The 27273-nt window shown below is 36.4% G+C and overlaps 1 protein-coding gene across 1 annotated transcript in view; it reads right to left on the bottom strand.

Moving 5' to 3' along the window:
- Positions 1–231: 231 nt before the first annotated feature.
- The window catches only part of LOC149845203 (uncharacterized), a 39762-nt gene continuing 12720 nt past the window's right edge, over positions 232–27273 (bottom strand). The window contains exons 2-6 of the mRNA XM_089995599.1: positions 24877–25908; positions 24552–24746; positions 24313–24461; positions 615–725; positions 232–483 (exon numbers count right to left, since the gene is read on the bottom strand). Of these exons, the coding sequence (XP_089851725.1) occupies positions 423–483; positions 615–725; positions 24313–24461; positions 24552–24746; positions 24877–25908 (1548 nt within the window). The 3' untranslated portion in view covers positions 232–422. The remainder of the gene's footprint in view (positions 484–614; positions 726–24312; positions 24462–24551; positions 24747–24876; positions 25909–27273) is intronic.

The raw sequence follows: 27273 nt of genomic DNA, 5'->3' as shown, positions 1-27273 counted from the left end.
CAACGGGGCTTGTCTGGCAGATCTGCTGTGTTGAAGGAAACAATTGCCTGCACTGAGTTTTATATGCATGACAACACTTGGTGACTGAAAATAGTGCTCCTTGGCGCAGCTTTTCAATCAGTGGAGACAGGATGCCAAAAATATGCATCATAGAATCACAGATAGAAAAAGAAATGGTATCCCATGTTTACATATGAAACTAACAGCAATAACAAAGAAAGAAGAAAGGTATGCCAGAGTAAAATAAAGAACATAATTTTTTCTAAAATGGAAAATTTGAATTCAACCATCAAGAAGAAAGCTTGAAGAACATTATGGTACATAACTTTGACCACATATAACCATCATAGACGGTATTCTTGATAGACGGGGACATGGATGATGTATAAAGAAGAATATCCAGTGTATCATTTGTACTTCAATCAACTCTCCTGTGGCAAAGAATCTGATTTGCAAATATTTCCTCTACAAACGGGGCACACCCTGCAGAGACCAAGGATAGCAATAAACATCAAGCTAATGAAGGTCTATTTGTTAAGGAAGAGAAAAAGAGTAAACAAATTTTCAAGTGATCTACAATATAAAAGCAAAATAAAAAGCAATATGCGGAATACCTATGTACTTCTTTCAGCCATTTATCTACACATGATTGGTGAAACTTGTGGTGGCAGGGGAGTATTCTCAACCGATCTCCCTCATCATACTCCACAAGGCAAATGTAGCATCTGCACATGAAACACAAGCCAAAGATGATTATGCATTTAAAGACACTTGTGGATGGGTTCTTAAAGACATTGATTCGATTGCTTTCTGACACCCAGTTCCCATTGAGTTCGAAGATCTGCATCTAGCCTCTTCTGACCAGGGAGGCGTCATAATTGTTCCTTGTTTCTTGTTAAAAGTGAGACCATAGAGTTACTCAAAGTGTGGGAAGTCATGCCAGCTGGTCATTGAGGTAGACCATGGGATAAGTAATTTGACTCATTCACACAGATCATGAATGTTTGAAATCCATATTATGCAAGGAGACCATGATTTTTTGTAATTCTAATGGAACGGTGATACCAAATTGGTCTATTTCCAGTATCCTATTGGGAGAAGAAAGTTTCCAAGACATTGAAGCTTCCAAGGAACCAAGCCTAGAAGTAGCTATGGTAGCTTCTGATAAAGTGATAAGTAGTTCTAGTTTACCAACATATACAACAGACCATTTTATTCAACATTAAAGTTTCTTTTGGTTTATCCAAAAAAAATTATAACCTTTATGAAGTGGCCACATGCATGCAAAGGATACCAATAAGAATAACTTCTTTAGGATATCCTAATACCACCTATGCTTCAATGTGTTATCTTATCTTGTCAGCAATCATCTATTCTATGTATTCAAGCACTTTAAACAATATGCTGTTATGACCAGGTCACAAGTATATAGATTATAACAAAAGTCAACTCTATCCATCATTTAATAATGTCTTTAGTCATGATAACTTCATGTGCCAGTACTGCATATTATAAAGTCTATCTGCCCATGGTACCAATATAGGCAGCAGAAAAAAGAAACGGGTACTCAGTGTGGTTGAAATGTTAAGATATGTGTAGCTTTTTCTTGTGTAATCATTTTTGTCTTGCATATACCAAAGTACACCGAAGTGTACTTTAGGTATTTTCTTCTTTTTATGTAGTCTTGTACTCAAGGTATACTTTAGGTATACCACTTTCATGTATTTTGGGATAAGTATACTTAAATATACTTGTAGACTAGTGTTAGGTTTCTTTTATTTTTATTCTTTTTATTTTATTTTTTGTATTTTTGGTAGCTACTCCAACCAGTTGTTGGTGTCTACTAGCCGTTAGGATGGTCTAACAGCTAGTCAAACTAGCCGTTAGACCATCCTAACAACTAGTATTTTGCTTGGCTATCTATATGAGGCTTATGTCTCATTGTGAGTCTGAGAGAGGATGACTCATGACTGTACAAAAAGTTTATATGTAATTTTTGTTTATTTTATCATTGATATAAATTAAATTAATATTTTATTTGTTGGTGTTTTTATGAATGTATAAACATGTTAATTCTTATCTATGGTCAAATGAGTTACGTTTATGCTTCTTTTCCTCTTTATTTGTCTTTCGTTTGTGTCATGGGTTTTGTGTCACTTTGTGACAGTATCAGAGCCAAGGGAAGATCACCTTGGTGTTTGTCTTTTGGAGATGGACTCGGAATCCTCTTGGTTTGACTATGTGCTTTGTAAGGTGTCCTTGATCGAGATATATATCTAAATTTTTTCTTTAACTAAGGATTTTTTTTGTTTTAAATCTTGTTGTTTTGGTGCTCTCATGCATTGTGTGTGAGAGAGTTCTTTGGTTGTAAATTTTTTATAACAATCCTTGTAACTTTTTGTTTTTCAAAAATATAAGTTGTTTTTCCCTAATTTTTGGTGAGCTCTTCTTTTAAAGGGAATGTCTATTTGGTGTTTATTTTGTTTTCTCAACTTGATATTGTTTTAAATTTGATGTTGGTTCGTCATGGTTTTAAATTGTTTTTGCATTGATAAATAATTCTTTTGTATTAAGTTGGGGATATTGTTTGTTAAAATTAAATGTATACAAATACCCAACAAGGGTATTTTTGTCCTTTATATTTAGAACAGTCCACTAGGGACTGAAATATAATTTTTTCCGTTTCTTTTTTATTCTTCATTTTCTGTTTTTGTGTCAGTCTTTTTGACTGTTGGGAGACAGTCCAACGTCTATTGGACTGCCTCCCATTCATTAAAGGTGTAGAGCCTCACCTCTACTTTGTAAGAGTGCTTATAAAAAGCATTTGCTGTGGTATTCAATTTCTCACTTTGTTTTTCAATAGGCTTTTATGCCTTATTACTGTTTTTGTATTTTATCTCTTATGAGATTGTGATCGGTCCATTAGAGACCACATTGTTGTTGTGCATTTGTGTAGCTCTTTGTTGGCATTGTATTCGTGCACCCTTTTATAATTTCATGTATCAGAGCTAAGGTCTTTTTGAAAAAGCTTCCTTAGTGATCCTCTTGTGGTAAGTGCTCCTCACACTCGTGTTAGTCATTCTTCTATTCAAATCTTCGCAAGTCGCTATGGGAGAAAGTGACTCTGCCTCCGTCGTCACATACAAGCTAAATGAGAACAACTATTTGATGTGGGCGACGGCAATGAAAAATCACATCAAAGGCAAAAAGCTATGGGGTTTTGTTAGTGGTTCTACTAACGAACCCCAACTCAAATTGACTAGAAGAGAAGGAGATCAAGTCAAAGTATTATCCGAAGAAGAAAAGGAAAAAGCTTTACAAGAATACCAAGACAAGTTGGAAGATTGAGAAGCAAGCAACGCTCAAATTCTCTCATGGTTTATGAATACCATGGAATTTAAGATTACCACCAACATCATCAAATTCAAGAAGGCATGCGATGCATGGGCCTTCTTAAAGAACTCCTTTATTCAAAAGGATATGCCTAGACTATATTATCTTCAAGACAAGGTACGTAATGCAAAACAAGGAGACAAAAGTGTGAGAGATTTGAGTTTTGTGTCACTTTGTGACAGTATCAGAGCCAAGGGAAGATCACCTTGGTGTTTGTCTTTTGGAGATGGACTCGGAATCCTCTTGGTTTGACTATGTGCTTTGTAAGGTGTCCTTGATCGAGATATATATCTAAATTTTTTCTTTAACTAAGGATTTTTTTTTGTTTTAAATCTTGTTGTTTTCGTGCTCTCATGCATTGTGTGTGAGAGAGTTCTTTTGTTGTAAATTTTTTATAACAATCCTTGTAACTTTTTGTTTTTCAAAAATATAAGTTGTTTTTCCCTAATTTTTGGTGAGCTCTTCTTTTAAAGGGAATGTCTATTTAGTGTTTATTTTGTTTTCTCAACTTGATGTTGTTTTAAATTTGATGTTGGTTCGTCATGGTTTTAAATTGTTTTTGCATTGATAAATAATTCTTTTGTATTAAGTTGGGGATATTGTTTGTTAAAATTAAATGTATACAAATACCCAACAAGGGTATTTTTGTCCTTTATATTTAGAACAGTCCACTAGGGACTGAAATATAAATTTTTCTGTTTCTTTTTTATTCTTCATTTTCTGTTTTTGTGTCAGTCTTTTTGACTTGTGGGAGACAGTCCAACGTCTATTGGACTGCCTCCCATTCATTAAAGGTGTAGAGCCTCACCTCTACTTTTTAAGAGTGCTTATAAAAAGCATTTGCTGTGGTATTCAATTTCTCACTTTGTTTTTCAATAGGCTTTTATGCCTTATTACTGTTTTTGTATTTTATCTCTTATGAGATTGTGATCGGTCCATTAGAGACCACATTGTTGTTGTGCATTTGTGTATCTCTTTGTTGGCATTGTATTCGTGCACCCTTTTATAATTTCATGTATCAGAGCTAAGGTCTTTTTGAAAAAGCTTCCTTAGTGATCCTCTTGTGGTAAGTGCTCCTCACACTCGTGTTAGTCATTCTTCTATTCAAATCTTCGCAAGTCGCTATGGGAGAAAGTGACTCTGCCTCCGTCGTCACATACAAGCTAAATGAGAACAACTATTTGATGTGGGCGACGGCAATGAAAAATCACATCAAAGGCAAAAAGCTATGGGGTTTTGTTAGTGGTTCTACTAACGAACCCCAACTCAAATTGACTAGAAGAGAAGGAGATTAAGTCAAAGTATTATCCGAAGAAGAAAAGGAAAAAGCTTTACAAGAATACCAAGACAAGTTGGAAGATTGAGAAGCAAGCAACGCTCAAATTCTCTCATGGTTTATGAATACCATGGAATTTAAGATTACCACCACCATCATCAAATTCAAGAAGGCATGCGATGCATGGGCCTTCTTAAAGAACTCCTTTATTCAAAAGGATATGCCTAGACTATATTATCTTCAAGACAAGGTACGTAATGCAAAACAAGGAGACAAAAGTGTGAGAGATTTTTATGGGGTTTTATCTCTTATTTGGGATGAATTAGCCATATTAGAACCTAAATGGGAAGGTTCGGCTATTGAAATGAGAAAAGCTCAAATAGAAAGAGAAAACCTTTTCTCTTTCTTGTATGACCTTCAACCGGAATTTGAACAAGTTAGGTCCTCTTTACTTCATAGGATCTCAATTCCTTCTATAAGTGATGCTCTTGCGCAAATTTGCCAAGAAGAAACAAGACTTGGCATGCACAAGTCAAATGATAAGGTTTTTGCCATGACAAGACCCAGAAACTTTGTAAAAACATATAAACTCCCTCATTTTGAGAGAAAAAACAATAAAGAAGGACATCATGGAGGATACAAGGGCAAAATCATTTGTCATCATTGTAAGGAACCGGGACATATAAGACCGGATTGTCCCAAATTTAAGAAGGTAGCCGCTCTAAGTGAAGAAACTCAAGATATTAAGAAAGAAGGCAATTTCAATGATCTGACAATTGCTCAAATAGCGGAGGCCGTTTCACACATTCTTAAAGTGACTCCTTCTACATCTGGTGCCACCATATCGTCCTCTTCTTCTCCAGGTAAGTCCACTTGGATTTTGGATTTAGGAGCATCTTTTCATATGACATATAATGAATCCCTACTATCTGTTTGCACCAATTCATACTTTTCATGTGTATCAACCGCCGATGGCACTTCTTTAAAAGTCAAAAGCATAGGAAATCTCAAAGACACTTCAATTTTTTTTTTGTTCCAAATGTACGGGTTATTCCAAAGTTAGATTTAAACATTTTTTCAGTTTCTCAAATTTCTGATAATGGGTGTAAAGTATTCTTCTCATCTAAGGCTTGTTGGGTGCAGGATGTCCAGTTAAAGAATTTGATTGGGCAAGGCAATAGAAGAGGAAATCTCTATTATATGAACTTTTTTATGTATACCCAAAAACTCTTTTTGTAATCATGTCAAAGACATAGATTTAGACCTTTGGCATAAAAGCTTAGGACATCCAAGTATATCCAAATTATCTCATTTTCCATTTTTGATTTTTTTTGTAAAGATAAATATTTTGTATGCAAAGATTGTATACTTGAAAAAATGCAAATGATACCTTTTGGATCAAGAACTTCCTCATCTAGTGAAATATTTGAATTGGTGCACTCGGATGTATGGGGTCCCTCTCCTGTCATGTCAAAGAGAGGATATTCATATTATGTTACATTCATAGATGATTTTAGTAGACATACTTGGATTTTTTTCCTCAAGCTTAAATCAGAAGTTTTTTCGTGTTTTAAAACTTTTCATAACCTTATTATAAACCAATTTAAAACAAATATTAAAGTCTTCCGCTCCAACTCAGGGGGAGAGTTTCTTTCAAATGAATTTCAATCATATCTAAAAAATCATGGAATTTTACACCAACGATCTTGTCCAAGGACTCCTCAACAAAATGGATTTTTCGAAAGAAAACATCATCACATTATTGAGACTGCTAGAACCCTTCTTATTTCAAAATTTGTTTCAAAACAATTTTGGGTCGAAGCTGCACTTACAGCAGCATATCTAATAAATAGAATGTCTTCTCAAGTCTTGGAAAACAAATCTCCAATTGAAAAACTTTTTGAAATTTCTCCTGACTTGAAAAGACTAAGGGTATTTGGATGCAAATGTTTTGTGCTTCTTGAAAAATATAACAAACTCTCTCCCAAAGCCATAAAATGTGTCTTTCTTGGATATGCCGAGAATAAAAAAGGCTATCGGTGCTATGATCAAACAAATGACAAACTTTATGTTTTTAGAAATGTTACTTTTCTTGAAAAAGAAAACGTATTTGATTTTGAAAAACCCAAGTAAGAAACCGAATATGCTTTTTTACTTTATTTATTACCTAAATCAAATAATGAAATTGTTAATAACATTGAAAAATTTGAGTCTATTAATGACTCTAGTGAAGAAAGAGAACCATCTCAAAATCTTTTACAGTATTCTAGACGAGATACCGAGGAGCATCCATGTGCCCTTGAAAGATATAATCAATCAACAAATATTCAGGAAACTAGTGTTAGGAGATCTGAACAAATTCATAGACCTCCAAATAGATTCGTGTTATATGAATCTTTTACTCCAAACTATAGGGCTTGCCTTTTAGCTATCCATTCATATCATGAACCATCTAACTACAATGAAGCTAAAAACATAGACGAGTGGGTAAAAGCCATGAAGATAGAATTAGATGCACTGCATAAAGCTCATATGTGGACAATTCAACTTCTTCCCAAGGGAAAGAAGACTATAGGGTGTAGATGGGTCTTTAAGATCAAAACAAAAAGTGATGGGTCTCTAAAAAGACATAAAGCACGATTAGTTGCAAAATGATACTCTCAGGAATATGAAATAGATTATGAGGAAACATTTGCTCCAGTAGCCCGTATGACCACAGTTAGGACCTTAGTTGCAATAGCATCCATTATAAAATGACCTATTTATCAACTAGATGTTAAAAATGCATTTATAAATGGAAATTTAAATGAAGTATACATGGATCCTCCTCCTGGTTTGACTATTGAAAATGGTATGGTTCTTCGACTTCAAAAGGTTTTGTATGGTCTTAAGCAAGCCCCTAAAACATGATATGATCAATTTAGTAATACCATATTAAAATTTGGTTTTAAATCCTGTTACACTAACACTACTTTGTTTATAAGATCTATAGGTACCTCTATTATTCTTCTTCTTTTGTATGTTGATGACATGATCATCACTGATAATGATCAAAAGAAAATTAAAGAAATTAAAGTTATGCTTAAAAAATATTTTGATATGACTGATCTTGGTTTTTTGAGATATTTCTTAGGCATTAAAGTGACTTACTCACCAAGGAGATACATTTTATCTCAAATCAAGTTTGCAATAGATATTGTTGCACGTTCGAGAATCACTGACACAAAGTATGCAGACACGCCTGAGATAATAAATGCAAAAATGAGAGCTGAAGATGGCGTACTATTAGATGATCCAACACCTTATAGGCAACTTATCGGATCACTAATGTACCTTTCTATTTCTAGACCTGATATTGCGCATGATGTACACAATGCCCAGCCAGTTTCAACCTGTGCCCACATCAATTCACATGAGTGTCGTATTGAGAATAGTTCGATACATTCCGAAAACTATTTCTAAAGAGCTATTCTTATCATCTTCCTCGTCTTTAAATCTTATTGTATATGCTGATTTTGACTGGGGAGAAAATCTCAATAACTGTCACTCAACTACTGACTTTTGTGTTTTTTTAAGTGATTCCCTCATTTCTTGGAGATGCAAGAAACAACAAAAGGTGTCTTTATCCTCCACTGAAGCTGAGTATAGGGCAATGGCTACAACAACCACTGAAGTTGTGTGGATGCGTGCATTACTTTCAGATATGGGAGTTGATATTTCAGAGCCTACAAAATTATGCTACGACAACAAAAGTGCTATATACATTGCCAGTAATCATACCTTTCAGGAGCGAACAAAACACATTGAGATGGATTGTCACTATGTTCGCGAAGAATATTTGAAGGGGACTATTACATTGCCATATGTTCAGTCAGAATTTCAGATCGCAGACTTCTTCACCAAAGCTCTTCCTTTGCCTAGATTTTTGTTTCTTAACAAACTTTCGGTGATTTCACCGTAAGTTTGAGGGGGAGTGTTAAAATTAAATGTATACAAATACCCAACAAGGGTATTTTTGTCCTTTATATTTAGAACAGTCCACTAGGGACTGAAATGTAAATTTTTTTGTTTCTTTTTTATTCTTTGTTTTTTGTTTTTGTGTTAGTCTTTTTGACTGCTGGGAGGCAGTCCAACCTCCCAACAGTCATAAATATGACCGTTGGAAGGCAGTCCAACGTCTATTGGACTGCCTCCCATTCATTAAAGGTGAGGCTCTATAAATAGAGCCTCACCTCTACTTTGTAAGAGTGCTTATAAAAAGCATTTGCTGTGGTATTCAATTTCTCACTTTGTTTTTCAATAGGCTTTTATGCCTTATTACTGTTTTTGTATTTTATCTCTTATGAGATTGTGATCGGTCCATTAGAGACCACATTGTTGTTGCGCATTTGTGTATCTCTTTGTTCGCATTGTATTCGTGCACCCTTTTTTCATTTCAATTGTTATCCTTTGGTGTGTGTTTTTGTATTTGTTTTTTGAACCTAGTATGCTCTTGTTTGTTTGTTTTTTTTGTCATAAAGGCCATATACTCATTTGAGAAATTTTTTTTTGTGGTTTTATAGATAATTATGAGGTTTTGATGCTTGCCTTCTACATACATGCTTTGCGTGGATCATCTCCTTCAGGTGTTGATAATCATGTTTTGCATGTTGGCATGGGATATAGTGATTTTGTTTCCTATGCTCTTTAGTTAAGTGCATGATGATATTCTTGTTTTACTTATAGGCACTTTCAATATTTATGCATCTTGGATTTATAGTATAAAATGTGTTTGTATCTTGTATGCACTATGGATGCATGATATTTTTTGTATTCTTTGTTGACTAGTATATGAATGGGTTTATGCACATATAGCATTGATCTGAGTTTTTTAAATGATAACATATCCATGCATGCAAATGATCCTTTTTGACCATGTGTTCTCGTATAAAAATTTTGAAATTTGTGTGATCTATTTTGTATGAGAACATTATTGTCCTAATTTGAGGATGTGTGAATATCATATTTTTACTTGTTGGATTTGTGCTCGTAGGCAGCTTATGCTCTTCTTGATTGTATTTCTTTGGAACTCATTTTGTGATTGCGATAGTCTTATAGGCATATTAAATACATGTTTTGTTAAATATATCATGTATGCATGAGAACATTTTGGGTGATTGCTTGATGATATCATATGTATTTGTGAGAATTTGGTATTAAAGCATCTTTTTACATATAGAACATCGTGTGAAGTTATTTTATTTCCTCTTATGGAATTTTATGAAGCTTATGAATGCTTGATGTGTGAGGATTTCAGCATTATAGTTGTATCTTGTCATTGCACCCTGATTTATTATATGTATTTTTTGTTAAATCCTTTTGAAGATTTAAATTCTTCTATTGGATTTGATTTGAAAAATGTCTCTTGTTTTTTTTCTTCTTTTTGGATATTGTTTTTTGAGGTCTTCTTATTGCCTTTCTAGCTATGGTTTAGCTCATCACAATGTTTCTTTTGAGACTCCATCACTTATCTCTTTTGGCTTGTTGGAGGCTATGTCACACGGACTCGGCTAAAGGGTTGCCGCACCCGCGTCGACACGCACGGACTCGGGTGCGGCTTTGGACTCGGCCCGGACTCGGTCAACTCCGAGTCGGACTCGGTCAACGAGTCCGGGCCGAGTCCGACCACATTTTGGACTCGGTCAACTTTGACCGAGTCCAAAATTGTACAGTTCGAGTTTTCAATTTTATTTTGGATCCGGGTCGGGTCGGGTCCAAACCCGACCCAGATCCAATTTTTTTTTGGCAGCCGAACCCTAAAAGGGGTTTATCGACAGGGAGAGGGGCTTACCCTCTCGATTTTGCCTCTCCCCCTCAGCCCCTGCAGCTTTCTCCTGCAACCACGCCGGCGATCCGAACTCCGGCGACAGGCAGCCACCGGTTCCTCCTCCGTCAGGTATGTCGACCCTGCTCGTAGCCTCCCTCCCTGCACCATCTGCTCGCAGGGGAGGGGCTCGGCCCCCCTCCCTGCAGCTTCTGCTCGCAGGGGAGGGGCTCGGCCCCTCCCTGCAGCCTCTGCTCGCAGGGGAGGGGCTCGGCCCCCCTCCCTGCACCCTCGATTCGCAGGGGAGGGGCTCGGCCCCCCTCCCTGCATCCTCTGCTCGCAGGGGAGGGGCTCGGCCCCTCCCTGCAGCCTCTGCTCGCAGGGGAGGGGCTCGGCCCCCCTCCCTGCACCCTCGATTCGCAGGGGAGGGGCTCGGCCCCCCTCCCTGCATCCTCTGCTCGCAGGGGAGGGGCTCGGCCCCTCCCTGCACCCTCTGCTCGCAGGGGAGGGGCTCGGCCCCTCCCTGCAGCCTCTGCTCGCAGGGGAGGGGCTCGGCCCCTCCCTGCAGCCTCTGCTCGCAGGGGAGGGGCTCGGCCCCCCTCCCTGCACCCTCGATTCGCATGGGAGGGGCTCGGCCCCCCTCCCTGCATCCTCTGCTCGCAGGGGAGGGGCTCGGCCCCTCCCTGCACCCTCTGCTCGCAGGGGAGGGGCTCGGCCCCTCCCTGCACCATCTGCTCGCAGGGGAGGGGCTCAGCCCCCCTCCCTGCACCCTCGATTCGCAGGGGAGGGGCTCGGCCCCCCTCCCTGCATCCTCTGCTCGCAGGGGAGGGGCTCGGCCCCTCCCTGCACCCTCTGCTCGCAGGGGAGGGGCTCGGCCCCCCTCCTTGCACCATCTGCTCGCAGGGGAGGGGCTCGGCCCCCCTCCCTGCACCCTCTGCTCGCAGGGGAGGGGCTCGGCCCCTCCCTGCACCCTCTGCTCGCAGAGGAGGGGCTCGGCCCCTCCCTGCACCCTCTGCTCGCAGAGGAGGGGCTCGCCCCCCCTCCCTGCACCCTCTGCTCGCAGAAGAGGGGCTCGGCCCCTCCAATATTCCCTGTTTTATTAACTTTATTTTATTTACTTATTTAATTATTTTCTTTTCAGTTTTCACTTTTCAGATATAATGGCGAGTTCTAGCGGTAGTGTCAATACATTTGGTTCAAGTTCTAACCCTGAATTAGATGTTTCTCAACTACTTTGGAGACTTGTGACAAAAGGGATAAAAGCTAGTAGTGGTGGTGGTGGGAATGCGCAGTTTCATTGTAATCTATGTAAGACTGTTTTCACAGGTTCTTATACGCGTGTGAAAGCACATCTTTTGCATATTCGTGGTCAAGGAATTAGGGCATGTTCTGGGGTTGACAAAGACATGTTAAAGCAATTAAAAAAAGAACAAGAGGAAGCTGAAAAGAAGAAAATTGCAGAGATGAAAAGCGATTCGATTAATTTGTCTTTTCCTACTGCTAGTGATACACAAGAAGAGCTTTTAAAGAAAAGAAAGATGGAAAGCAATAAAACAATACAAGCGTCATTCAAAAACATGGCAAGAGCAGAAATTGATAAAAAGATTGGTCGATTCTTTTACTCAAGCTCAATTCCTTTTAATGTAGCTAGAAGTCCATATTGGAAAGATATGATTACATCTTTGGCTAATTGCAATTTGAGTGGTTACGTGCCTCCTAGTTCAGAAAAACTAAGAACAGTCCTTCTTGCAGAGGAAAAAAATAGAATTGAAGACTTGCTAGAGACCCAAAAATTTGCATGGAAACGACATGGAGTGTCGATTGTTTCTGATGGGTGGACTGATATACAAAGGCGACCACTGATAAACTTCATTGCTTATTCACTAAATGGGCCAATCTTTTTGAAGACTGTTGATGCATCTGGAGAGTATAAAGATGCTGAATATTTAAAGAGATTATTTGTTGAAGTGATAAAAGAAGTGGGTGAAGAAAGTGTGGTGCAAATCATTACTGACAATGCTCCAGTTTGCAGTCGTGCAGGAATGAATTTGGCAAGTGAAGATACATATTCACATATTTTTTGGACTCCTTGTGCAGCACACAGTTTAAATTTGGCACTTAAGAGTATATGCAATCCATCAAAAGATGATGCACATGCACATGAAATGTGCTTATGGATTGAGGAAATAGAGCATGATGTTCGAAATATTAGAAATTTTGTTGTAAACCATCATCATGCCCTTTCTATATTTAATAGGCATTCTGATCTCAAGTTACTGAAAGTTGCTGAAACTCGTTTTGCTTCTCTAATTGTTATGATAAAAAGAATTAAGCAACTCAAGAATGCATTGATGATGATGGTGGCTGATCAAGATTGGGATTTTTATCGTACTGAAGATGATGTCAAGGCTCAAGCTATCAAAAAATGCATCTGTGATGATTTTTGGTGGGATAAAATTACATATTTTGTTGAATTTACAGAGCCTATTTGGGAAATGCTGAGAGAAGTTGACAGAGATGTACCCATGCTTCATAGAATTTATGAAATGTGGGACAATATGATTGAAAAAGTTCAAAGTATCATTTTTAAACATGAGAAGAAAGATATTGCACTTGATGATTCAGAATTTTACAATCATGTACATTCAGTTTTAGTGAGAAGATGGGATAAAAGCAATACACCCTTGCATTGCATGGCACACTCTCTCAATCCAAAATACTATGCAAAAAAATGGTTGACAGCAGGTGTTGGTCGTGTTTCTCCAAATGAAGATCCTGAGATATCAAGAAATAGAATGATATATTTGGGAAGAGTTTTTAATGATCCTCACATGTTTAAGGTTGTAAATAGTGAGTTTGGCAAGTTTTCTACTGGAAGATTTGATTCTTTAGCAGCACTTGTGGCAAGGGACGAGGAAGATCCCCTTAATTGGTGGGCAACATATGGATCAGAGACACCAAATCTGCAACGTCTTGCAATGAAGTTGTTATCCCAACCTGCTACATCATCTTGTTGTGAAAGAAATTGGAGTACATATGCTCAAATTCACAACATTAAAAGAAACAAACTCACTAGTAAAAGAGCAGAGGATTTGGTATATGTTCACTCAAATCTACGATTAATTTCTCGCCGCACCAAAGAAGAGTATAGGTACTTTTTTTTCTTTGTATTCAAAGTTTGTATTTAAATATTTCATATTTGTATTCAAAGTTTTAAGTTAGATACTAATATAGTGATTTTTTGATGCAGTTGTGGACCATCCAAGAATTGGGATGTAAATCCAGAAGATTTTGACTTGGAGGGAGAACATAATTTACATACTCTCAACATGGACTACCTCGATCCTGTTCTTCCTTCTAATTCAGACGATGAGGCAGATTTATGATAAGTTTTGTTGTTTATCACACTCACAAGCTTCTTTATGTGTTATATTTTGGTAAGTTTGTGTTGTTAAGAATTGCTTTTTTTTTGCTTTAAAATTTACAATCTTTATGTGTTAATTTATTGTTATATATATAATTATAATATTTAAAATATATATATTTATAATATATATTTTTTAATATATATATATATATATATATATATATATATATATATATATATATATATATATATATATATATATATATATAGCCGAGTCCCCGTGTCCAAATTTTTTGGAATTGCGCCGCACCCGTGTCGCACCCGCACCCGCACCCGCACCCGCACCCATGTGACATAGGTTGGAGGTGAGTTGTGTAACTCACTCTTGTATGAGTTTAGATCAGAGTTACCAAAAGCTTCTTAGATAGGTGGGAAGCCCGCTTCTCGAAAACTAGCTTCGAAAGCGCGATACTCCTCTGAAACTTGATGAGAATCTTGATTTTCCCACGCTTCTATGTTTCCACATGCTTCATCTATTATTCTTATATGTTTTCTCACTCTACTTTTCATGTTTTTTATGTATTTCCTCTCACACTTCTCACTCACTTCCATATGCTTTCTCTAAATTGACAGTCATCATTTTTAGATTTTGTTAAAAATTTAATTCTTATGCTAAAAATCATGAAATTTAAGAAGTCACATTTATTTTAGTTTTTATTTGTGTTCCATTTCTATTCCCATTCAATTCTTATATTGCTTTTTTTTAATTCCTCGCTTCTCACTTCCTATACATTTTAAAATGCATCGCTTCTCGCTTTCGCTTCTTGTATCCTTTTCTGCTTCCATTTCCTAGTCTGACAACCTTGGTTCAACTTATTGGGTTTTTAGTGTAGTTTTGACACTCAATTTGGCTCTAGCTGATGTTTGTTTATCTTTAGCTCTGTGAGTGTAAGACCTGTAATTTTAAAGATTATTAATAAATAAAGAACTCATTTTTATCCTCAAATTAGAAATGTGTTTCTAGCTTTTGAATTTCATTTATTGATATATTACATGTTCATTTCTGGCCAATCAGGGCATAATTTGCATTTATAGAACTATTTCAGGCTATAAATCACTATTTATATATAAATTATATTTAAATATATTTTTTATGGTGTTTGTAATTATTAGAGTGTATTTGTGCGTTATGTGACTCTTGGTAATGGTTTATAGGGTAATTTGTTATTTTTGGCTAATCGTGATATAACTGACATTCTTGAATTTATTTTTGGCATTTCTCGTTGTATTGCTTGGGTAGCGGTCTTTGCGGATTTCGAAACCTCTCGGTCTTTTGGGTTTCGATTTATTGCTCTTCACATTATTAAAATAAGATACCTTAACTAAACTTGTAGAGAGCATGTTTATGCATTTATCTTGTAAGCATGATGTGTGGCGTTAAATTCTTAACTAAATTAAAAATATAAATTAGGCGCACACACCACACATAGTTGTGGATATCTAGGGGTGCTATGGTTGCCTATATGTTTAACTGATTTGATTGCAGGGCATACTAAAAATATGGTACTTATGCTAAGTATCAAAACGGCCATAAGTTAATGTGCATTGAATGCAATGTAATGCGAAATGCAAATCGGGTAAACACCCGTGGTAAGTATACGTGATGCACACAATTATTTATTTTATTGTATGCAACACCTTCATGCTCAGACACTTCACTTATTTATAGATATCTAGGACTCTTGTCAGAGATCATGCTTGTCATGATTGTAGTTAGCGGAATATGGTGTGTGTTTGTTGTAGGTACACCTATGTGTAGGTTTGAATGCCCGTGCACTTATGAATGTATAATATGTACGCAATGTGTGCCATCATACTTTGGATTGCACATACTATGTTGTTTTGTGTGTTTGGATGAATTTGATACATGGTGCACATATAATGTAATGCGAAATGCAAATCGGGTAAACACCCGTGGTAAGTATACGTGATGCACACAATTATTTATTTTATTGTATGCAACACCTTCATGCTCAGACACTTCACTTATTTATAGATATCTAGGACTCTTGTCAGAGATCATGCTTGTCATGATTGTAGTTAGCGGAATATGGTGTGTGTTTGTTGTAGGTACACCTATGTGTGGGTTTGAATGCCCGTGCACTTATGAATGTATAATATGTACGCAATGTGTGCCATCATACTTTGGATTGCACATACTATGTTGTTTTGTGTGTTTGGATGAATTTGATACATGGTGCACATATAACTACTATGGATACGTGTAAGTCGTATTTGATGCATACTCTGAATATTAGAAATTGTTTTGAACTTGTATGTCGTGTTTGCTTGAGAAACTTGTGTATGATGTAAGGTGGGATGGTTAATGAGATTTTGACCTACCTTTCTTACGCAATATCGATTCATATGGTGAAAAATATATATATGACTTGAATCCTGCATGCATAACTCGAACTACGTAGGAGCTATGTATGTTGAGGTTTAGTTGCTTCGTATTACGAAATGTGCATGTTCACGTATGCATTCATAGAACTCATGTTTTGTTTATGCATGCCTCGATGTTCAATTTCCGAAATGCAATGTTCCTTATGTCAATGATATGATGTGTAAGATAATATTCTTCTATATGATATAATTTAAATGCCACGTGATATGAAATTATGAATGCATGCAATAAATGTTTAAGTTCAATAGTGAACTATGGTTCATAAAACCTTATTGGTTAAATGTGTGATTTTATAATTTAAATATCATATGAAGTGATGTATGATGTGATGCATATTGATTGTATACATGTTTGTGCCCGTGTTGGTGGCTATCGACCTTGAGAGCGGTTAATTGTATTGATACATGTATGACAATAGTTTTTACTGGATATGATACCCGTTGAGAAACTGTTCCCAAAGGATTCTTTGTGAAGGTGTGTATGACCAGATCAGGTAATTCGGCTAAAGCGGTAAGTCTCTGTGAGGAAGTGCATTGTTCAAGAGCGGGTAGCCCGCAAAGACGGTATATTCCTGTGAGAAAGTGCATTGTTCAAGACCAGGCAAACCATCCATTTAGGGCGGTAACTCCTTCTGATGTTGTACATTTCTCAGACCAGGTGATCTGGTGTGGATCTTGTAAATTTTTATTATGATTAAATAAAATGTTGTGATGAATTATGATGATCTTCTGAGTTGATTGAGATAGTCAATTATAGATCTATAGATTAGGCTTTTCTGTTGTAGCATGATTATATACTGAACTCAGATGTGAGAATCATATCTTTAGTGATTTTAGATCTTGACATAAGGTTATAATTGCGACACTTATGCTAGTGTATAAGTGAATGACACATCACGCGTATAAATGACTAGTTTTGACTTATTAGGTGAATGATACATTATGTCTACATAGTTTCATTGCAAATAATTGCATTATGATTGTCAGAGTGAATATATCACACCTATGTATCATGATTAATGTGTATTATGAATATTTAACTAAATTACTTAGAAGGTATATGCGTGTGTTTTATGTTAGAATGGTCAAATGTGATTTGACTTATTGTTTATAAAAATTATGAATGCATATGAAAATGATGCAATGATCTAAATGTATATATATATATATATATATATATATATATATATATGCGATGACTTGTATGCATATAGATTATGCTTTATTGTGTGAGTTAAGGTTAAATAGAATATTAAGTGATAAAATGCTTTATGTTCGAATGCTTGAAATGAATGACTCATAGGACATTGTTCCCTTGCCTATCACCTGACGATTGATGAATAATATATAATGTCTTTACCTTTAAATGCTTGATATATTTTCTTTAAGTTTGTGTTTGGGTTGCTTAGCGAGTCTGACCCCGTTTTATGGGGGACAAGTAAAGTAGGTAAAGTATAATGAGTAGTCGGAGCGAAGGACTAGTCAAGCTTCATCCTCGAGGGTCCACTCTTACCCTGCGATCTTGGTAGACATGACTTTTTCGTTTTAAGTACTTGATCATGTAGAGACTGGACTATTGTTTTTATACTCTGATTTGAAATAAAATTAAAACTTTTCATATTTGAGTCTTATATTGTACGTGGTTTGAAATGTGTATATTCCGTACATTTTGATTTGATTGTTATCTTTAGTGTAACCCCGCCCAAAGTCTAATCATTTTTTAAAATCGTTTTCGCATTATAAGATCTAATTTACTTGTACTTATAAAAAAAATTAGTCTCAAAATTTCAATATTTGAATAATAATTAAGGTTAAAATTTTAGAGGCGGACTTGTATCACTCATTTGTTGTGATTGGATGCTTGTATTGATGTTTATCTGTGATGGTTATACCTTTTATTGTTGTGACCATGGTGGTTCATCTTATATTATTGAAAGTTTATAAAATTTATTGTTGCCTTAATTTGTATATTATTTTCAAATCATCTTTCTTATCTTCTGGTAGACATTAGTTTGTTTTCATTATAAGTTCTTTTTACTTCTCTTGTTTTTCCATTCTTCCCTATTATTTGAGTGATTTTTCTTTAGATAAGGGATCTTGTTTATCAATTTTACGACAATGTGTGGTGAGTTATGTGCACCCGTTGTAACTGACTGTATTGTTTACAGTTTTACAACCATTTTTGAGGTGAGGTGTGCACCTCTTATGGTTGTAGCTAGTATTTATTGTCAATTTAAATAGCCGGTATTGTTTGTGTGTGGTCACTGGTATGGTTAGCACCGACATTTGTTTTGATCTCTGGTTTTATGTATTGATACACTCAGTTCTTGAGGTTGTTGAGATGGGGTTAGTGAAGTGATTGCTTGTGGTGAACAAACTATTGTTTTTACGAATTAAATATTTGATAATGTTGTCTTTTCTCGTCAATTTGATTTTTTTTTAAATCTCTTCCACTGCTCTTTTGTCCTTATATGGAAAATGGTTATTCTTTGAAAATTTTTTATGCATTATTATGTGTATTAAATATGCTTTAATTGCATGTTGGATATATATTTTGAGTGGGTTTGTTTCATGTTGGTTATCTTGCATGCACTGCTGTATGAATTTAATTAATTCATCTTTTGTTGTGAGCTCTCTTGAGCTTTTACATTTTGTTATCGTGTTTGCTTAGTATAATTGATGATTTCTAGCTGTCACCTAGGTACAAGTGTGGGTTAGGTTACTGGTACAGGTATGAAGGGTACAATACGATAATTCTAAAAAATGTGGGTACGGGGACACAACTACATATATATTAAATATCACATAAATACAAAATAAACTGAATATAATATATTATATACTAAAAATATAATATTCAGTTTATACTGAAAATATAGGACATGCAAAATGGTGTGTCAGGTACCTGTACCCGTGTCGACACGGGTACGCCACCTAAAGTGGCATGTCTCGGTAACCTTAGTTGTCAAAGACGTTAGGCAGAGTGTAACGCTCCAAAATTTTTAACCTTAATTATAGTTTAAATATTAAAATTTCGAGACCATTTTTTTTTTGCTAAGTATAAGTAAATCAGATCTTATAATGCGGAAACGATTTTTAAAAACGATTAACACTTTGGGTGTGGTTATACTAAAGATAACAATCAAATCAAAATGTACGGGATATACACATTTCAAACCACGTACAATATAAGACTGAAATATGAAGTGTTTTAATTTCATTTCAAATCAGAGTATGAAAAAATACTTCAATCTCTACATGATCAAGTACTTAAAACGAAAAGATCATGAATACCAAGATCGTAAGGTAAGAGTGGACCCTCGAGGATGCAGCTCGACCAGCCCTTCGCTCTAACTACTCATCATACTTTACCTGCATTAATTGTCTCCCATAAAACGGGGTCAGACTCGCTAAATTGTGGTAAAACAACCCAAACTCAAACTTAAAGAAAACATATCAATCATTCAAAGGTAAAGATATATTATTCATCCATCGTCAAGTGATAGACAATGGAACAACGTCCTATGAGTCATTCATTTCAAGCATTCAAACATAAAACATTTAAAACATTTCATTACTTAATATTCTATTCAACCTTAACTTACGTAATAAAGCATAATCTATATGCACTCAAGTCATACAAGTCATCGCATATATATATATATATATATATATATATATATATATATATATATATATATATACAAGAGATTCAGATTATTGCATCATTTTTATATTCATTCATAATTCTTATAAACAATAAGTCAAATCACATTTGACCATTCCAACGTGAAACACACGGACATACCTTATAAGTAATTTAGTTAAATATTCATGATACACATTAATTATGATATATAGGTGTGATATATTTACTCAGACAATCGTAATGCAATCATTTGCAATAAAACTATGTAGGCATGATGTATCATCATCCACCTAATAAGTCAAAACTGGTCATTTGTAGGCGTGATGTGTCATTCACCTATACGCTAACATAAGCGTCACAATCATAACCTCATATCAAGATCTAAAATCAATAAGGATCTGATTATCATATCTGAGTTCAATATATAATCATGCTATAATATAAAAGTTAAATCTATAGATTCATAACTGACTATCTCAATCAAGTCAGAAGATTATCACAATTCATCATAACATTTCATTTATTCATAATAAAGATTTATAAAATCCACGCTGGATCACCTAGTCTAGGAAATGTACAATCTCACAAGGAGTTACCGTCCTAGACAGATGGTCTGTCTGGTCTTGGACAATACACCTCACAGGCTATGTCACACGGACTCGGCTAGGGAGGCGTCGCACCCGAGTCGACACGCCCCGACACGGGTGCGGCTTCGGACTCGGCCCAGACTCGGTCAACGCCAAGTTGGACTCGGTCAATGTCGAGTCGGACTCGGTCAACAAGTCGAGGCCGAGTTTGTCCACATTTTGGACTCAGTCAACTTTGACCGAGTCCAAAAGTGTCCATTTTTAGGATAAAAAAATCATTTTTTATATATAGTTTTTTTCTAAAAAAAATATATAACCAGACTGTGCAATGCAGTTGCATAGTCACAGACTACGCAACTGCAACTGCACACCGTCTGTGACTGTGCATAAACTGCATTGCACAGTCTGTGCAACTGTCAACGTATAAAGTTTAAACATTTGAATGTCAAAACTGAACAGATCACAAAGATGTGAATGCTATAGTAAATGGGTCATTTCAAAAATCGAACCAGTACAGATTATGGACTACTTCACAAGGTCATAGTTTCAAGTTTTTTTTCCTTTAACCATGGCCCATAGATGTGTTTACCTTAATTTTAATTGTTTACTAGAATTATTGTTATATATATATAGCCGAGTCTCCGTGTCCAAAATTTTTGAAATTGTGCTGCACCCGTGTCGCACCCGCACCCATGTAACATAGCTCACAGGAATATACCGTCTTCGCGGGCTACCCACTCTTGGACAATGCACTTCCTCACAGAGACTTACCGCTCAAGCGGAATTACCTGATCTGGTCATGCACACCCTCATAGAGAATCCTTTGAGAACAGTTTCTCAACGAGTACCATATCCAGTGAAAACTATTGTGATACATGCATCAATACAATTGACAACTCTCAGGGTCGATAGCCATCAACACAAATATAAGCATGTATACAATCAAAGCATCACTTCATATGGCATTAAAATTATAAAATCACACATTTAACTAATAAGGCTTCATGAACCAAAGTTCACTATTGAACTTAAACATTTATTGCATGCATTCATAATTTTATTTCACAAGACATTTAAATCATATCATACAGAAGCATGTTATCCTACGCATCATATCATCGCCACAAAGAACATTGCACTTCGTAAATTGAACCTCGAAGCATGCACAAACAAAACATGAGTTCTATGCATGCATACGTAAACATGCACATTTCATAATATGAAGCAACTAAACCTCAACATACATAACTCCTACGTAGTTCGAGATTTACACATACGATAAAAGTCATATGCATTTTTCACCATATAAATCGATATATCACCTTAGATATAATTGTGTAAGGGTTGGTAAAGATCTCATTGACCATCCTACCATATATCATACGCATATATTTCTCAAGCAAACAAGACATACAAATTCAAAACAATTTATAACATTCGCATGCATTCTTCCATACAAGTATAAATGAGTCCATCATATGACAAGACAATATATATAACATTCACATTATGCATCGAACACAACTTATCATATCCATAGTAGTTATATGTGCACCATGTATCAAATTCATACAAACACACAAAGCAACATAGTATGCGCAAACCAAAGTATGATGACACACATTGCGTATATATTATACATTCATAAGTGCACGGGCATTCAAACTCACACACAGGTGTACCTGCAGCAAACACACTCAATATTCCGCTAACTACAATCATGACAAGCATGATCTCCGAATTACAATCACAAGAGTCCTAGATATCCATAACTAAGTGAAGTGTGTGAGCATAACTTATACATATCCATAGTAGTTATATGTGTACCATGTATTAAATTCATACAAACACACAAAGCAACATAGTATGCGCAAACCAAAGTATGATGACACACATTGCGTATATATTATACATTCATAAGTGCACGGGCATTCAAACCCACACACAGGTGTACCTGCAACAAACACACTCCATATTCCGCTAACTACAATCATGACAACCATAATCTCCGAATTACAATCTCAAGAGTCCTAGATATCCATAACTAAGTGAAGTGTATGAGCATAACTTATATTTGCAATTTATTTAAATATTCAGCGCAACGACATCATGCTTACACAATTAGTGCCTAAACATGCTCTCTACAAGTTCAATTGATGTATCTTACCTTAATAATGTGAAGAACAGTGAATCGAAACTCAAAAGACCGAAGAGTTTCGAAGTCTGTAAAGACCACTACTCAAGCAATACAGCGAACCCTTTGTGTAAGATCTCGTGTTTTCAGACCTTAGTCACTTCATGAAAAACTTTGAAATTTGGCTAAGTCTGGTAAGAAAATCGTTTGAGGCTCGAGTTTAGACCAAGGTCTTAGAGTTTGGGTTTGACCCAAGTCTCATCATCAGGGTCTAGACAAGCCAATCGATGTGTGGCAAAGAGTTTTAAATTCAACCTTTAAATTCAAGTGAAATTCAAGCGAAGTTCGGGTTATTTTCGGGCGAAATTCGGAATTTGATACTCATGTAATATATCGTTGAATGCGTCTCGAAATTCTGAGTGCAATCGTATTTTACTTTTTCAAATCCGAGTTCCGGTTGGCCTAGAAATCACGTTTTTCTAAAATTTTAACAGTTTGTTGGGATGGATCCGAAATTGGATCGGATTGAATCCAAGGTATAGGATCCAAATTTTTATGGATTTGGGTCCTAGTTAGGTCCTACAAAAATCTGGAATGGATATAAGTCTTAATCCAAATCTTGTATGAGTATGGGTTTGGATCTTGGATCCGGATCCGATCCAAAATCCAAGCTTAACATTTTTATGACTTTAAATTCAGCTGGGAGTTTTAAATTGGGGTTATTATTATATAAAAAGTCTCCAGGGTCAACATGACCAATTTTGGGAACTTTTGAGTACCCATTAATAAGTAAATTCAAAAATTTGTATTTATTAAATTAATGATTTTTATTAATTTCGGGAATAGAGTTAAGAGGGTTTAGGGTTAGCCCTCTTCCCTAATTAAAAAAGGGTATTGAGGATTCCATACCTTTTAGGATTAGGAGGTCAAATAGTCAACCAAATGTACATTAGGGAAGGAGTCTAGAATTTGGAAACTCCTTAATGTGGGAGACCCAAATCTGGAAATAGGAGAAGGAAGGGGGGCGGCAGCCCTTTTCCTTTCTTTTGGCTGGAGAGAAAAAAAAAATAGGAGAGAGAGAGAGAGAGATAGAGAGAGAGAGAGAGGAGAAAGCAAAGAGGAGTGAAGGAGGTAGAAGAGGAGGTTGGAAGCATTGGAGCTCAGCCACACGCCCCCATAGCCTCTATTCTTTTCTTTTTCCAAAAAAGTACGGGTACTTCTTCTTGAAATAAATGAGAAATAGGGTAAAGATTGGATTTTCCATGCTTCTTTTAGTGGAAATCCATAGAGGAACAGTGGACCCTCGATTTCCACCGTGATTCCATTAGTGTAGCCCTTTTCCTTTCTTTTGCAATAAAACTATGTAGGCATGATGTATCATCATCCACCTAATAAGTCAAAACTGGTCATTTGTAGGCGTGATTGTGAAAGATAAATATAAACCAGAAGCATGCGTTGGAAAATATCGATAGGCACATGGCACTGACCAGCTAGGTAATAGAACCCATGAGACCAATCTACATATCGCAGCTCTTAAATTAAGTATCAGACGAGCTTTTTCTTTTTTCTTAGATGGTAAAAGAGCAATAATTGACAAATACACACAAGAAACGCAGGTATAGACATTGATAACTTACTGGGCGGCATCCTCATTCTCAAGGCCAGATTTAGAGTACATCTTGACAGGGAGGTACTCTACAAACTCCTTTGGAGCAGGTCCAGATCCATGAGAGACAGAAGGCCAAGAAGATAATACCACGGATTGTTGCTGAATTTCGTCCAGAACCTAATTAAAATAACTCAAGTATTACACTCACATATAACACATGACAAGAAAGGTAGTTCAGCCATAGAATTGTTCAACAAAGTCTCTTACATCAAACAATGCCTCTGCTAACATAACAATTCTTGATATGCTTGCTCTAGCATTTGTATTATCTACAGTACCATCTGTCCTCATATTTGTTCGGCACAGACAACGACCCCTACGATGGTGGCCAGACAAGACACAAGACCTATCATGTCCAACTAAGCTCTCAAATCGACTACCCAACCGATGAAGTGCACGAACCTGTGAAACACATATTAGTAAAATGCCTACACAAGGTATTTTTTGCAGGAAAAAAAGGATGCACAATGATGATAGCATGTTAATATACCACCCTAGTAGAAGTGTAAACAAGCAGGACTGTATTACTTACCTGAGACCTCACCCTCTGTCTCCGTTCAAGGAATGTCATTTGATGTGACAAAGGATTGTCATTGCTGACATTTACTGATTGCAGATTATCCACATCAAATTGGGGGCTGGTATTGGTGGACCTAACGGTACTGTCAACACTAGCAAGATCATAACTCGAGGAAGTTTGTGGAGTTTCAGCACTTAGGTTAATCACTTCTGTCACAGAGTCCATGAGATGTACCATATTACCCTGTCTAACACCCCTGGATGCATCATCCTCCACTATCTGATTAAATGGCCCAACAGATGTCGCATTTCTTTGAAGAACTTTATCACAAAGTCTCTCAACACTCAATGTCTGGCTACACTGTATGCTCATTTGCAGAGGTTCCATAGTTCCTGTCTGTCTACAAGCATGCCTTGGTTCATTTTGAGCTGTTCCAGAAGAACTCCCTAGGGAAGATTCATTTCTAGCAGGTTCAAACATTGTAACAGAACCATGGATTGCTGTATCCTCAAAAGAAGCCATAACCTGATCCTGCCGTTGAGCCTCACCAGCAGAAGAATCTATGTCTTGAGAACCATTTGAAGAATCCTTGCAAATAGGCGAACACAAGTTGCCATCTTGAAGAATGTCACTGCCCCTTTCCAAACCATCCAAACAACTATGTTCAGGACAAGCTGCAGTGGACTCTGAAATCACAAGACAACTTGACAAAAGTGAGTAAGTCTCCGAGGACCCAAGATTCACGGATCTATTCAGCCTGATGTCAATATGATCAGGGATCAGATTCAACTGAGGAAGAGAATGGCTTAAGGGGTTCAATTTTTGAGTATGTGTGGTTGTCACAGAGCCGCTAACAGCAACAGACTCGATGGAAGATGCATTTTCTTGAACCCATCCATCGAACTCTATGCTTGAGGAGATAGAAGGCACTTGAACGGTTCCCAAGCCGTCACCTTTTATACAACTTTCACGCTTTACTTTATCTGATTCCCTTTTAATCTGAACTCCACATGGCTCTTTTTCCATCCTACCACCTTGTTTGCTCTGAAAAAACAAAAGCATTATGTGAACTTTCTCTTGACATGCAAGTAAAGCCAGTTCCACTTTCATTCATACAACACAAACAAGATCATGCATCAGGAACTTACATGGGAATGAAAATAGACACGTAAAGGCAATCCTAAACAGTAAACAGTATTTTCTTATATCAAATAGAAAATTAAGTAAATGACCAATAGAACCAACAAATTAACTTTGATCTCTCAAATACACCACAAGTGGATACATTTGGAAACTAAAAGAAATTTTGATCCGTTAGTAGTGTAATGCATTGTATTGATAATCAAAGTATCAAAGGCAATGTCCTTTTCTTTCCTTTATTTTACTTCTAAGCCAAACTTGCATTGAGAAAAAGAGTTACTGAAAGCTCATGGAAAAGGCAATAAGTAGCCACTGCCGATTTAAAACCTAATAACTGCAAAGATGATCAGGCCGGCTTTCACCACCAATCGACATGCTACCTTTCTTCACAAAAAAAATGGCTTGAATTTCTGGTCATATATGAAATTCTTGGGTCTGACATGCTACCTTTCTTCACGAAAAAAATGGCCTGAATTTCTGGTCATATATGAAATTCTTGGTCTAAATTTTAAAACCATAGTCACTGATATCGCTGAACAGATTTGCCCATCTGTAATGGGGATATAGGTTGATACTGTTAAAATATTATGTCTCTTTTAACTGTAAACTGAAATACCCATCAGGGGTATTTCAGTCCTTTTACTCAATAGGTGTCAGCCACCCTAATGGGCTAACATTTTTACTTTTTCTTTTTTTATTTACTTTTTCCTTTTACACCTTTTTCTTTTTACATTTTTTTTCTTTTTGACTGTTGTGAAAGGGACAACTCCATATAGTTGTGCCCCAACAGTCACAAATGTGCCCGTTGGGTGCAGCTCCAAAAGTCATATTGAGCTGCACCCTATGGCTTCTTTTTGCATTATAAATAGGCCTTAGTGGACCTTGTAAACATATCCTTTTTTGTGAGTGCATATGCAATAACAATGCTTTTGTAAAGCTCCTCTTGGGAACTTATGAATTGAAGTTCATTTTGTTTCATGCTTTTGTGCATGTGTATCCGTGCCTTCGTGCACTTGTGAGTGTTCTCCTTTGTGCCTTTGTGCACTCTTTGTATTTCTTGTATTGTGGTGTTACACACAATCTCTTTTTGTAGAGATTTTCACATGGTATCAGAGCAAGATTGTTTGGAGAAAGAAATTGGTGTGATTCTTCTCAATATCAAGTGCCTCGAAAAACGTGCCTTCAACTTTTTGGTGATTGGAGTGGAGACTCTTCTTCATTCAATATTTTAAAAGATTACTACAACAAGAAAGATTTAAAATCTTATTG

The sequence above is a fragment of the Nuphar pumila genome, chromosome 2, assembly GCF_984573655.1.
Source record: "Nuphar pumila chromosome 2, dmNupPumi1.hap1.1, whole genome shotgun sequence".
Classification (NCBI taxonomy): domain Eukaryota; kingdom Viridiplantae; phylum Streptophyta; class Magnoliopsida; order Nymphaeales; family Nymphaeaceae; genus Nuphar; species Nuphar pumila.
Note: the sequence above shows the minus strand (reverse complement) of the source record. Positions and strands in the feature narration are given on the sequence as shown.